Genomic DNA, 13416 nt, shown 5'->3' with positions numbered 1-13416 from the left:
CACAATTGAATGATAGATGGTAATTTAAATACAATTACAATCATTTTTAACAGATAATAAAAAATATTTCACTTTTAAAATGTGATAAGTTTTAAGTAAATGTAATTATTTATTTATTTGGGTCAGACATTATCTACTTTGTATCTTCTATCTATTATTACATCCATTTAAAATTATTTAAAACCTGTTAAATAAATACTTAAGTTGAAATTTTTAATGTTAACATTAAATTACAAGTTTTAATTCAAAAGTTAAATTTATAGTAATAACTAGTAGGCAATTAGGTAGGTAATTAATTTAGAGCAACAAAACCAACTATAGTAACCTCTGATTCAGTTTCCAATTACTATTATCTGAGTAATGTTTGATTATTAAATTCACATCGCAGATTAGAATATTAAAAGTTTATAAGTCATTATCCAATTTTATGTAACTGTTGAAGTATGTAATATTAGCCATGTATACAACATATTAAAAAGTGTGTTAAAAGTTATAAACATTTGTGCATTTTTATTGTTTTACTTTTGCTAATTTTTTTTTTTTGTTTTTTATTATTTACTGTAATTAACATTGGTCATAGACTACAGGATGAATGGAACCATGGGATGAATAAGATTAAATATATGTATCAATTATTAAAGTAAATCACAATAGTACTTGGTAATATCAATAAATCAATCATATAAATTTGTTTTCTGTAAACTAACTACAAAATAATAAGTTATTATTATATTTTATTTATAAAGTAGTTTTTGAATATTTTTTATTTATTTATTTATATAAATTAACGGAATTCGAATTTATTTTGAATCACTTAAATTGATAACACTGCTATATCTAATCATAACACAAGATTATGATAGAATTTGTTTTATATTATTTGGTTCCAGGTTCCATGATGAACTATTTATGACCTGGAACCGCATTAAATTATAAATCTCTAGCTATACACATTGAACATTTTAGAAATCTTTGACTACAAAATAATTAATACATTTCCGTAATTTTGTCAAAATTTGAAATTCAACTGCTTATAGTTATAAAAAAAATGTGTTTCTTTAATATTTCTCAATTTATAAAAAAAGGACCTTGTATTCATTTTTCAAACTTTTTGATTGAGCAACAATTTTTTTATCGAGACTATGATTGAAAAAAAAAATCAAAAAGACCGAATTTCTATAAATACAAAGAATTTTAAAATTAAAATACGAAAGTCATTGCATTTCTACATAATGAGTGTCCATGGTTTAATTTAAAGAAATTTAATAATTGTTGGTAGTGTTATGAACAATTTTTACATGCGAAAAATAATTTTTTTTTTTTTTATTGTTTTTAATTTCAAAACTGATCGAAAAATAGATAATCGATTAAATTTTATCAACACATATCATAATAAGCCGAAAATAAAACAAATGAAACTTTCAAGAGATTAAACATGGTATTTTCAAGTTTTTAATCGATTTTATAGTTTTGGATTGGGTGGGTTTGATCATTTATAAATATAATATATTAATTAATTTAAAGAGTGATTCAATAGCTGCTTTACTCAATAATAATTTTTATATTTAATATTTTAGATTCTGAGCGGAGCGATGAATGTATATGTAGGTATTAATTTTACGATACTGTGTATTTCTTTAATTTTCATTTTTGTATCGTTATTACTTTTTGGAATAGTAAAAAAATAAAAATATTTTGATTTTCAATTTAAAGGATGGTTTCTAATAAAAAATTGGATTAATTTGGTATCTTAGGAAGTCAAAAGTAAAAAAGGCAGGCAAATGGATATCGCTCTGCTATAAATAGGTGTCAAGTAGATAGAATTCTAAATTCAGTAAATCATTAAATTTTAGTTTAATGTTTACACATTGTTATAATTTCTTGCCACCCCCCATACGATGAGTTTTTTCAGTGATGTCCCAGTATTTCATTACATGAAATTAAAATTATATAAATAAATACAATAAAAAACGATTCTAAGCGTAAATTGTCTAAGTTACCAGATAACCCTGTAGGTTACAAAACAATTATTTTAATAATGCTATGTTTTTGCAAAAAAATTCCCGTTTTTCTTTTTTTCTTTTATTTCCTGATAATAAAAAAAAGTACTGGAATTTTTAAATTTGACCTTTTTAAAGTATAATAAACTAGATTCAATTTGCTATCCAAAGCCACCATCAAAGTACCTAATAATTGAAACATCGACTATTTATTACATCCAAAAACAAAAAAAAATAAGTACAAATTTTTGTAAAGTCAATCCATTCAACGTTCAACTCAGAATTTAAAATGATTACCTAGTACTTTTCTTAATAATTAGAAAAAACGGACATTTTTACCATTAGCGCCCAGTGTGAACATATGAAAACGTTTATAGACTCTATTTATAATTTTTTTTCGTGAATACTATCGTTATAGAAATCAAAAAAAAAAATTTAAATTTAAAAAAAAATAATAAGAAAAAAGTTACAAAATAGGTAAGATAAGCGCCTAGAGTTACCATATGGCAATAGGAAATATACACTTTAAAAAAATGAATCGGGCGTTAATGGGTCTAACTAGTTTTGGACAAAACTAATTTTTTTTTGCTTTGAGTAACTCAAAAACGAATAACTAAGAATGATTGAAATTTGCACGTAAAAATTTTCAAATTTATACAGTTCTGTAATATTTACATACATGATTTTGCAAATTTAATTTTTTTAGGTATATACGATTCTGCATGATTTTAAATGCAATGTTGGCAATGTTGCCTCATACTATTATTATTTCATCATTATATTATTGTATATAGGTACGTATATACAAATACATGTATTATTTTGACGGAAATATTATATACCTATATTTTTGTGCAACAATTTTACCGTTTTGAATGTTATATACATTCGGAAAACTCGATTTTAGTATAGAATTTACAAATTGTTGAACTTATTATCGTATTTAATATTTTGACTAGGACTTATGATAAAATATATTTTGAAATATTTTATATTCAAAAACCATCTTATGAAATTATAGCTTTGTTTTAATACTAAAACATCGTGTTTTATCGTATATTCATATGACAGAGAGATTAAAATGTATAGTAAAAATTGAAATATTTTATACTCTATAAGGCGTATAGGCTAAGTATTTGTTTTGTAATAATCTACATATTTTGTGAACTCAGCTGTACGAGAACATAACCCAACCGAAAGCAGCAAACAAAATGGTCATTGTTCTTATGAATTGAAAATTGTCCTTGTTGGTACATTTATATTAGTATAGTGTATTAGTGTATAACTAATACGTTTCTTAACTTTTCAGAACTTTATTGATTTCATGATTGTAATTATTGCGACCTTTAGGCTTTAATTTTAGATTAGATAGAATAGGTTAGGTATAGGTAGTATTTTTACATTTAATAGAACTTGATTGATAAGATAACGCTCGATGATACAATTATTCATTGCTTTATTTTAAATTAATTTTTTTATTATATTTATACTGCATATTTGCGCGTGTACACTTATTTATTAGTTATTATGTACCTATAATGATAATCTATGTATATATATAATATAGAAATATAGAATAACTTCATTAATAGTACCTAAGTATTCTAATTTTTTTTGACACGATTTAAAACAAATTTTATTATATAATCAATGATGCCGTTGTATTGTTACTTACCTGTAGCCTATAGGTATGTATTTTTAAATTCGCCGTTATTATTAAACAAAATAAAAAATCCGAAAAATTCGGTCCACTGTATAGTAGTTGACTATAAGTGTCAAGTGTACTTATTTCATCATTGAGTATGATGCACTGTAATGAATTCGTACAATTTGAATTCAATAATAAAAATCAATGCATACTAAAAACGATTTTATGCATTAAGTTCTATCAGTTCATATTTCTAAAAATATTGTTTTATACATTTATATTACTATCAGTATAATTAATTTTACCAGAAGATTTCTTAGAAATTAAGGACACATTTAAAAAAAATGTTTGTTTTGTTTTTAGAATTTTTTTTATACACAAGTACTATAATAGAAATAAAATTATAATTATGATTTATAATATTGTTGTCCCGATATTGTTATGCCTGTATAATATATTTGTAAATATATACCAATAACTTATAAGTTACTAACCTTATAACTGAGTTATAAGTCATACCTTTCACACTAGACAGTGTGAATAGGTTTGTGATAGCTTAAAATTAATTTAAATACTTTGAAAATTAAATTTTGTACCAATTGTGAAAAATAATAATATATGTAGACACAGTGGTGAAAATTTATTCATACTAAAACTGTTATTTTTCGTTTAAGTATGATCCTAGCGGCCAGTATACTTTTTTTTACAAAACTGTAAATTTTTTGAAATAATTATAAATTGCTTAAAATTAGTCTGCAATTCTACATGTCTTGAAAATTTCATTATGCATAGAAAATAGTAATGTTGGTAATAATAGTGGAATGTATTAAATGCGTATTGTCGTCAACACTGGAATTAAAAATTTTTATTTTTTTTATGATGTATGTGAAGTTTTATGCTTAATTTTTTTTAAATTCCATTAAAATAGCTTATGAGGAAACTTGTATTATATATTTTAAAATAACCAAACAAATTTTTTATCGATCATAATTCGAAAAAACTAATACAAAATTTAAAAAAATAAGTTTTCTATAAATAGATCAAATGAAATAACATAATTTTAAAATGTTATTTCGTCTAGGAGTTGTAAATTTTAGAATGATATATATTAATATTATATAGATTTATAGATACATTATTAGATTCTGAGTTGTGATGAATGTATTTTCGTATTGATTTTATAATAAAGTATTTTTATTTAATTTTATAACACTTTTTATAGTTTTTAATGTTTTTATAGTAGAAAGAATGTGTGGTATTAAATTGAGTCTAGATGGTACTTAGACGAGGAGTGATGAAGAGTAAACAATTCCAAAAGTTTAAAAAAAAAAAATTGAGAATTCAAAAAAATAAACATTTGTAAAAGTTTTAATATTAATATTAAAATAATTATTTGGTAATCTTGGATAATTTTTCATTGTATACAGTGATTTGTCATTGAATTCAACTTCAACATATTCCAATTACATCAGTGACCTCTCGATTTCAGATACACCTTGACAACTACCTACTGCTTGACTATACACTGTACAGTAGAACGGTTACCTTATCGAATTTTTTTATATTATAGATTTAAACATGATATGCCTATGGCTGGAGTTAGACGCAAGCTTTTTATCGGGTTAGCCTAGAGTCTAGACAAATATTTATCATATTTTTTGATAAGAACAAAATTATGCTTTTTTTTCGAAATTAGTTTTTTATTATGGCTTATTCAACCAAGACCATTTAAATTTAGCACTAGATATTTGTAACACTTAAATAATTAATACTTATATACTTTTATATGCTATTTTGATAAAAAAAAAATAATTCATGCAGCTTCTAGGAGTATAAAATATAAATCTATCTAACGTTTAATCAAATATTATCTTTTGCATAAGCCGGTCACAAAAACAAAATATTTATCTTTTAAATATTTTAATTTAATGATTAGAATTAGCACCTTAGTTCCCAAACTTAATTACATATTAAATATTTTATTTAAAAATATAAAAATATATATTTTTTAAAAAAATGTTGTTTTATTTCGACTGGAAATTATAAAAAAAAATATTTTCAAAAAAGTTAATAGATTTTGAAATAGTGTTGTTTTATAATTGAATCACTCTGTATATACAATTCTGAATGACAATACTCGGGTTGTTTTAGCGCGTTGATTAAATGTCACGACAGAGTTTAGTCTCGGCTATTGGGTAGTTCAAAGTTCAAGAACAATAATATGTGTACACAAAACCTATTTCCAATTTATTGATCTATAGAATCATGTAATATGATAAAATATATTGATACTTAAATGTCATACGCGGAATTTTAGCTCATATCAGGCTCAGATTAATGATCGAGTTATAAGTTAACCTAGGACCTATTCAGTTTTACTTTTGGAAGACTATATTGTTTAATATGAGTTTGACAATAAAAGTTTATTGATTTTTTTCAATCCTGACGAGGTATACAATATCGTTTAATACATATAACGATAACATGATAGTTTATAGTATGTTGTATATACTTCAGTAAAATAGCCTGATCGTAAAATATTTTTTTTTGTTCTTACCTGTATAATAAGATAGGTAATATTAAATAGAAATAATATAATATACATATATTATATGTATATACTTTATTATTATTCATTATACTTACCTACTAGTTATATTATTAAAAATTAGTATTTTAATGATGTTTACCGATTTAACTATATTGTAAGTTATTATAAAGTAAAATAAAAATTAAATAATTTGTATAACATTATTTTATTATTTTATTTTTCATTATGGTTATCTATGAATAGCCACTACAGAAAGCCACAGGGTAAAGAGAATACCCATTGGCCATTATGTATTGCTCTTGCATCATGTTATAATACTAAGGACATAAATACATAGTAGTAATCGCAAAATTAGCAATACCATAAAAATGACCAACTTAAAAACGTTATAGTTCTCATAATTTATAAATAGTATATTATCGTGTTTTATTTAAATAACTATAAAAATTATTAAATAGTAAAAATTCTGTAAAAACCCGGTAACAACATATAAATATTATAAAAATATAATGTTTGTGTGATATGTATTATACGTACATTTGTTTCGAAAAGCTGCAAACTAAAACACTAACGCACATAAGTACAATACCGCGAAACCAAAGATTATTATGTATCACACAACACTCAGTCGTTAATAACTATCAACCCATCGATAATTAGAGCGTTCTATTAAACAAAAATTAAAACTGCAGTTGACCATTTGCCATTCTGAGGATAAGACGGTTTACTCGGTGAAGGTCTAGGAATAATAACTACACAGGTTTGTTGAATTCAGTTCATAAAATTGTATGGTACATTTTTTTAATAAATAATAATATTATCATATTCAGTAGCATAGCATGAAACTTGGCCATATGATCAATATGGCCAAGTTATATAGAAGCTGGAACCTCGTAAACACAGAAATTAAATTATTAAATAGTGATGCTAGAAAGAGTTTGATGTTGTAGATTTTTTTTTATATATTAAATCACTTCATTTGCAGTATAAATATAATTTAAATTAAAAAATGTGCAGTGGTTATTTGAATTTAATGATAAAGGTCTTGTGACTTCCCATTTTGAACACATTTTGGGGGTTCCAGTGGCCCTAACCTAAATATATCACTGATCATATAATGCGAGATCAGTAGCAGATGAGTTTCTTGTTATAAGTTAATAATAATAATTTTTATTTAATATATTATGTATTTTGTTCTAATTTATTAATAGAAACATGAGTGATTTATTATTATTAATTAATAATTTTAGAAATTTAGGTTGACATTGGACCGTCTCCACTAAGAATCGTTTTTCATGTGTAATTTTTTATCATAAATTCAAATTTAATATATCAATATTACAGTCACCTATACTCGTAACCAGCAAAATTGACTTACCTAGGTACCTAGTTTTTATTTTATATGTTATACTTATATATAAATATAATTTAAACATTTTTTCTGCTTAATTTAGATTTTCATCATTGAAACAGCATTTTTACAATGGACCGGAGGCTAATGAATATAAGCATATTAGGCTTAGGATTTATGTTTGTATTTACATCTTTTTTGACCGTGAGCAATATCGAGGTAATAACACAATAAAAATATTAATACACGCATTATTATAGTTTAGTGATATAGCTATGAAAAAAGTAGATACATATTACTAAAAACTTTTAATAATTCGCTAATACATAAGTTATTTGAAAATACCTATGATGCATTGATGATGCGTATATTTCCAGATGGTATTCAGAAAATAATTGAGAAATGTATACTAACAACTTTAAACGCAGTCCATACATAATTACTTTAACAGTAAAATGTGGTTTTAATAATGTTTTTTTTATAGAAACATACGATTTATTATTATAATACAATTAAATAAAAACTTTAAAGTCAATAAATTAATAATATTAAATTATCCACATACTATTATACCGAAACGTACTTAGGATATTCGTGAAATAATGTTATATATTATACATATGAATAGTATGATAATCTATTATGCTTATTTCAGAAAACCGTATTGAAAAGTATTGAAAAAGAAGACCCCTCATTTACTGGCGATGGGTACACGAGTTTGTGTATCATATATGGCGTATTTGCTCTATGCAGTTGGTTGGCCCCGGCAATAATTGGCATGATTGGTAGCCGGAAAGCTATTTACTTGGGATCTATATCTTACGTGTATGTTTATACTGAAATATTTATATTATTTATACGTTATAATTTTAAGTGGTCAATTATTATAACTGGCCTTATATTATATTACATTTATGGTATTAAACCATACGTGCATTTCATATATCGTATACGTAATAATATTTACAGAACATTTTTGTTGCCGTTCTTCTGGCCATCCAACATTCTCTTGTACACCATGTCTGTATTTCTGGGTTTCGGTGCATCAATTATTTGGACAGGACAGGCCACTTACTTGACCCTGAATTCGGACGACAAGACCATATCTAGAAATTCAGGAATATTTTGGGCCATGTCGAAAATAAGGTATTTTTATGTTGTGTTATTCTCATAGTGGTATTTACTAATATAAAAATCTAAATTTGAACGATTAGAATTGAAAAAAATAAGATTTTTTTAAATTTTAAATTTCATTCGCAAACACTTTCTAATATGGTATAAAATAGTTTAAGTATTGTAAAAAAATAGGATCCTTAAAGTTAAATAATACTTAAAAATTTCATTCTGAAAATTAGAATTTGATTAAAATGTATTTTTGAAAAAATAATGGAGTGAGTATGCTTGACGAATCACTTGATTCCCGTATACAGTGTTATATGTAGTAGGTAACTAGTAGCCAGTAGGTAAGTAACAAAATGAATTGTATCTCCACAAAACATACCACCCATTTTTCCAGGATTATGTGCCGGATAGTTCATATTATATAAAGATAGAATGCACACACCAGCCACCCAAATACTGGTGATTTCATTTTTTTGTTAATCATAGTAAACAATTATTATTGATATTAAATTAATTTTGAAGCCTTAACTATATAATAAGTATTATTATACTAGATAGTCCAATATCTTTAAGTATGTTATTTATTTATATTTATTGTTTGATAAAAGGGCTGTACTCAAAGTTTGAATAGATGACTTTTCAACTGAAGGAAGGGAGCATTCTAGCAGAACCCTCGTCCCTCCCTTCCCCATAAACGTAAATCTTCTGACTACAATATTGATTACTATCCTTTGAAACTATGTATGATTGTTGTGACAGCATATATAATTATTATATTATAAATCATAAACAAATTATTTTGTTTTTCTCGTCCCATTTATTTACAGCATATGTATCGGAAATGTCTTTGTGATATTGGTGCTCCGTGACAAGACTGAGTTGAACGAATCCGTCAGAATGTTGGTGTTTACTGTGTTGGTAGTAGTGTGTGGTTTTGGTACTCTGATACTGATGGTCTTACGCCCGTCCTTTGACGCTAAAGGGAAGGAAAACGAAGTTTATCTACGGAAATCAAATAGTATAATTCCGAAACAAAAACTCAAGGATTCAATGAGGCTTTTGATGACTAAAGACATGCTTTTACTAAGCACATTGTTTTTGTATACCGGTAGGTGAAACAAACAATGTCTGTGATAAAATTAGGCATACAAAAGTGGTACATTGATATTATTATGGTATTTATCGATAGTTAATTTCTATTTTTTCTATGATTTATAAAAAAAAGAAGTATGGTGACTTAGAAACTATGCTATGTAAAAATCCATAAGTAAAAAAATCAACTACAAAATCGGTATGAAAAGTAAAATTAAGATTTATTTTTTTTTATGAATGTAAAAATAATTACTATAAAATAAAAAATTATAAGTTCAGTTATATGTAGTTATAAACTGTAATTTAAATATATTGGTATTAATTAGTAAATAAAATATGACCAGTAGAGAGTGATTCTTTTATCACGAACCACTCATTATTTCAAAAAGTATTCATGTTTTTGAAAACATATTTTTACACAGTTTCAAGTTGTTAAAAAACAACGTTTTAAAATATTTTTTATCCTTATTTTTTTAAGTTTTTTATTTTTTAGATTGACAACATAGAGTTTTAATTTCATATTCCAAAGCAGAATAATTATTTGAGTATTTTGATCTATAAAAATTGAATTTAGGACAAGTAGTTTAAGAGTTATACGTATTTAAAGTTTAGACAAGCGGAATAGTGGACAAACATTTTGCAGGGTAACCCCGCACCACTTCCACTCCACGCAACTTATAACTCATAAACTAAATCGCCCTAAATTTTTACGTATTAAAATATTCAGAAAAATATTCAGCTTTGGTATATGAAATTAAAAATATGTTGTTATTCAAAAAAGTAAAAATTTAAAAAATATTTAAAAATATAATTTTTAATAAAAACATTGTTTTTTAACAACTTGAAACTATGTAAAAAAATGTTTTCAAAAACATGAATCCTTTTTGAAATAATAAGTGGTTAATGATAAAAGAATCACTCTGTATATCAGACTTTCAATCAATTTTCATCCTAAAATATTTCTTATTTAGATACCTTGGTGTAATTCAGTTAAAAAAATACCCATACTCTTAATGAAACAAAGGTTCTTAAGTAATTATCAAATACACAAAAATATTTAATTATGAAAAGCAATAACAGAGCATAAAATTATAGACTATAAGATCAGGGATTATTTTTGCATTATCATTTTAACCTAGACAATTGCTGTTCTTTTTTGTAGTACAGTCCTAATACCCATCCCTCCCAACACTGTAAAAATGTATTTTGTTTTCGTTTTATTTTTAATTATTATAAACTTTACCTCCTCAAAGGTCTGCACGTATCATTGTACAGTGGTGTATACAGTTCGTGTATTGCGTTCACAAAGTCTATGAGCACTAATTCCAAACAACTGTTAGGTTACACAGGAATATTTGTCGGAGTCGGTGAAGTTGCAGGTTTGGATACACGTTAATTATACTATTAAATTCATTATATATAATTTATATTACGAGATTAAAATTATACCTGATCATGATGCATTCGCAATGTTTATAGGTGGTTTATTATGCAGCGTTTTGGGTAAAAAGTCTGCAAGATCCGATTTAAAGTTCAGTGGTTTAAGTCGTTCGACCGTAATAATTATCAGTTTTTTCATCAACATTGCAGCGTACGGCTTGATTTTTATAAATCTACCAAATGATTCTCCGTTCGGCGATTCTTACACCAAATCGTTTATCAAACCTAAGTATGACATTTATTTTTTTAAATTCATCATCTAAAATTTTTGGTAAGCTATTATATTATTTTCCTATACTACAGTGTTACCTATATTATTAATTATATATCGTTTTTAAACAAACAAAAAAATAATGTTGGCATCTATGGCCATTAGTATACCGCAGTAATTACCTAATGTATTTTACAATGGTATTTTCTACGACGTTTTTATAATAGACAATAGTTGTATGGTTATGTACCAGGTGATTCATTTAACGTAAAACATTCCTTGTTTCAAACTTAACGTTTTTGAAATTATCGTTTTACATAATTTTTATTCGTTAACAATAAAAACACTATATTCTATGAGTAAAAAATGCGTGTCTTATTTTTAGAGGTTCATTATCGAGTCTTATTTACTTTTTAGTTTTGTGACGTAGGTACTAAATAATTTTCGCCAATGTTTTTTCCGATTAGTTGGGAATTATAATTTGTAAGCGGTTTTTTTTTTTTTTTGTGGACGGTGGTCTCTATTCACTGTCGATATAACTGCGATGAAGATTCTTGATCGATTATTTCATTTCCGATTAGACATATTAGAAAATATATTAATGCATTGTATTGGATTTCTATTCTCTTTTTCTATCTTAATTGCTATTAAATATATTATTATTTGCAGTCAATACTTGGCTGTATTTTGCGGTTTCCTCTTGGGTTTAGGAGACAGTGGTTTTACCACGCAAATATATAATATCATCGGTGTGAAATACTCTGATGACAGTGCTTCCGCCATGTCTTTGTTCATGTTTATGCAGGTAATTCACTTTAAATCGAGTAATTTTACTCAATACTCTTTTGTATTTTTATTATATTATTATATAAATTGACTGTTTTTCAGGCAATGTCAGCAGCTATAAGCTTTTTTTACAGTAATCAGTTTGGACTCTATGTACAACTTATCATATTGGCAATCGTAATGACCATTGGTACTTTATCATTTCTCGTAGTGGACAAATTTATTTTCATTTAAATATAAGAATAAGAACAAGGATAGTTTTTAAATGTAAACACGTTACTCATGCTTAACTTTATTAATAATATTATAAAATACTTATTGACTGATTGTATTATTTGTATTTTAAAACTAATACATAGCATAATAATGACTCCTTAATAGTAGGTATCTATCTAAAATATATTCAAATTAAAAAAATTTCATGTGTCTATGAAAAATAATTGCCAAACTTAAATTTTAATTTTAAAAGTATAAGTCTAAAAATATTTTAAAAAAAACAGAATTTAAATGTCAAAATTATTTATTTTTTATTTTGTACAATATTGTTTACAAATCTATCATAATAGACGATATAGTATACGTACCTATAGTATGTAACCAATATTTTATTATTTGACTATACATGCTATTATTTTAATAATGAACATCAAAACGTGTATATTTATTTTAAATCGATGCCATGTTACGCCACCATGGTAACAAAAACAAGTTTAAAAACACATTATCTCCTTGATAATCTTCTTGTAATATATTTTGTTATTGTTGAAGAAATAAGCTATATTAGTATATTATAATACAGCTAATAGATATAATAAATAAATTGTTGAGTACCAGAATCATACAATATTTGTATGAAAAGTGTTTACCGGTATCTGTGGTTTTCATAATTAATGCTATTATTTACGAGTTTGTAATTAATTTTGAAATCATCAGGATTGATATGCTAAATTAAATAGATTTAATGTCTAAATCAAAAATAGTTAGGATTTCCAAGAAAGCTGCTGTTAATTCACATATAGTAATACTAAAGGTTAATAATTGGGAGTTAAACTGCACAATATTTTCTATAATGATACACAAATAGCTGGCAATAATAATAAGTAATATTATCTTATGTTTAGCAACCTCCAGCTGATAATTTAAGCACTACAATTTACAGGATACAGGCCTACAGTATACTAGCTTCTGCAAACTTTAACCAGTGACTAGTCTATC

At 25.2% G+C, this 13416-nt stretch overlaps 1 protein-coding gene across 4 annotated transcripts; it reads left to right on the top strand.

Annotated features, from left to right (window-relative positions):
- Positions 1–271: 271 nt before the first annotated feature.
- On the top strand, positions 272–12548 carry LOC113553651 (UNC93-like protein MFSD11). 4 transcript variants are annotated; one of them, XM_026957098.1, is made up of 10 exons: positions 272–640; positions 7450–7581; positions 7654–7769; positions 8206–8375; positions 8520–8696; positions 9500–9780; positions 11018–11143; positions 11244–11433; positions 12085–12220; positions 12304–12547. In XM_026957098.1, the coding sequence occupies exons 3-10, from the start codon at positions 7683–7685 to the stop codon at positions 12433–12435; spliced, it is 1299 nt and encodes a 432-aa protein (XP_026812899.1). In that variant the 5' UTR covers positions 272–640; positions 7450–7581; positions 7654–7682; the 3' UTR covers positions 12436–12547. The 4 variants fall into 4 exon arrangements, with proteins under 4 accessions (XP_026812899.1, XP_026812898.1, XP_026812896.1 ...); XM_026957097.1 differs by having other exon boundaries at positions 272–660; XM_026957095.1 differs by lacking the exon at positions 272–640 and adding an exon at positions 6880–6959.
- Positions 12549–13416: the final 868 nt, after the last annotated feature.

This window comes from Rhopalosiphum maidis, chromosome 2, assembly GCF_003676215.2.
Source record: "Rhopalosiphum maidis isolate BTI-1 chromosome 2, ASM367621v3, whole genome shotgun sequence".
NCBI classification, from domain to species: Eukaryota; Metazoa; Arthropoda; class Insecta; order Hemiptera; family Aphididae; genus Rhopalosiphum; species Rhopalosiphum maidis.
Note: the sequence above shows the minus strand (reverse complement) of the source record. Positions and strands in the feature narration are given on the sequence as shown.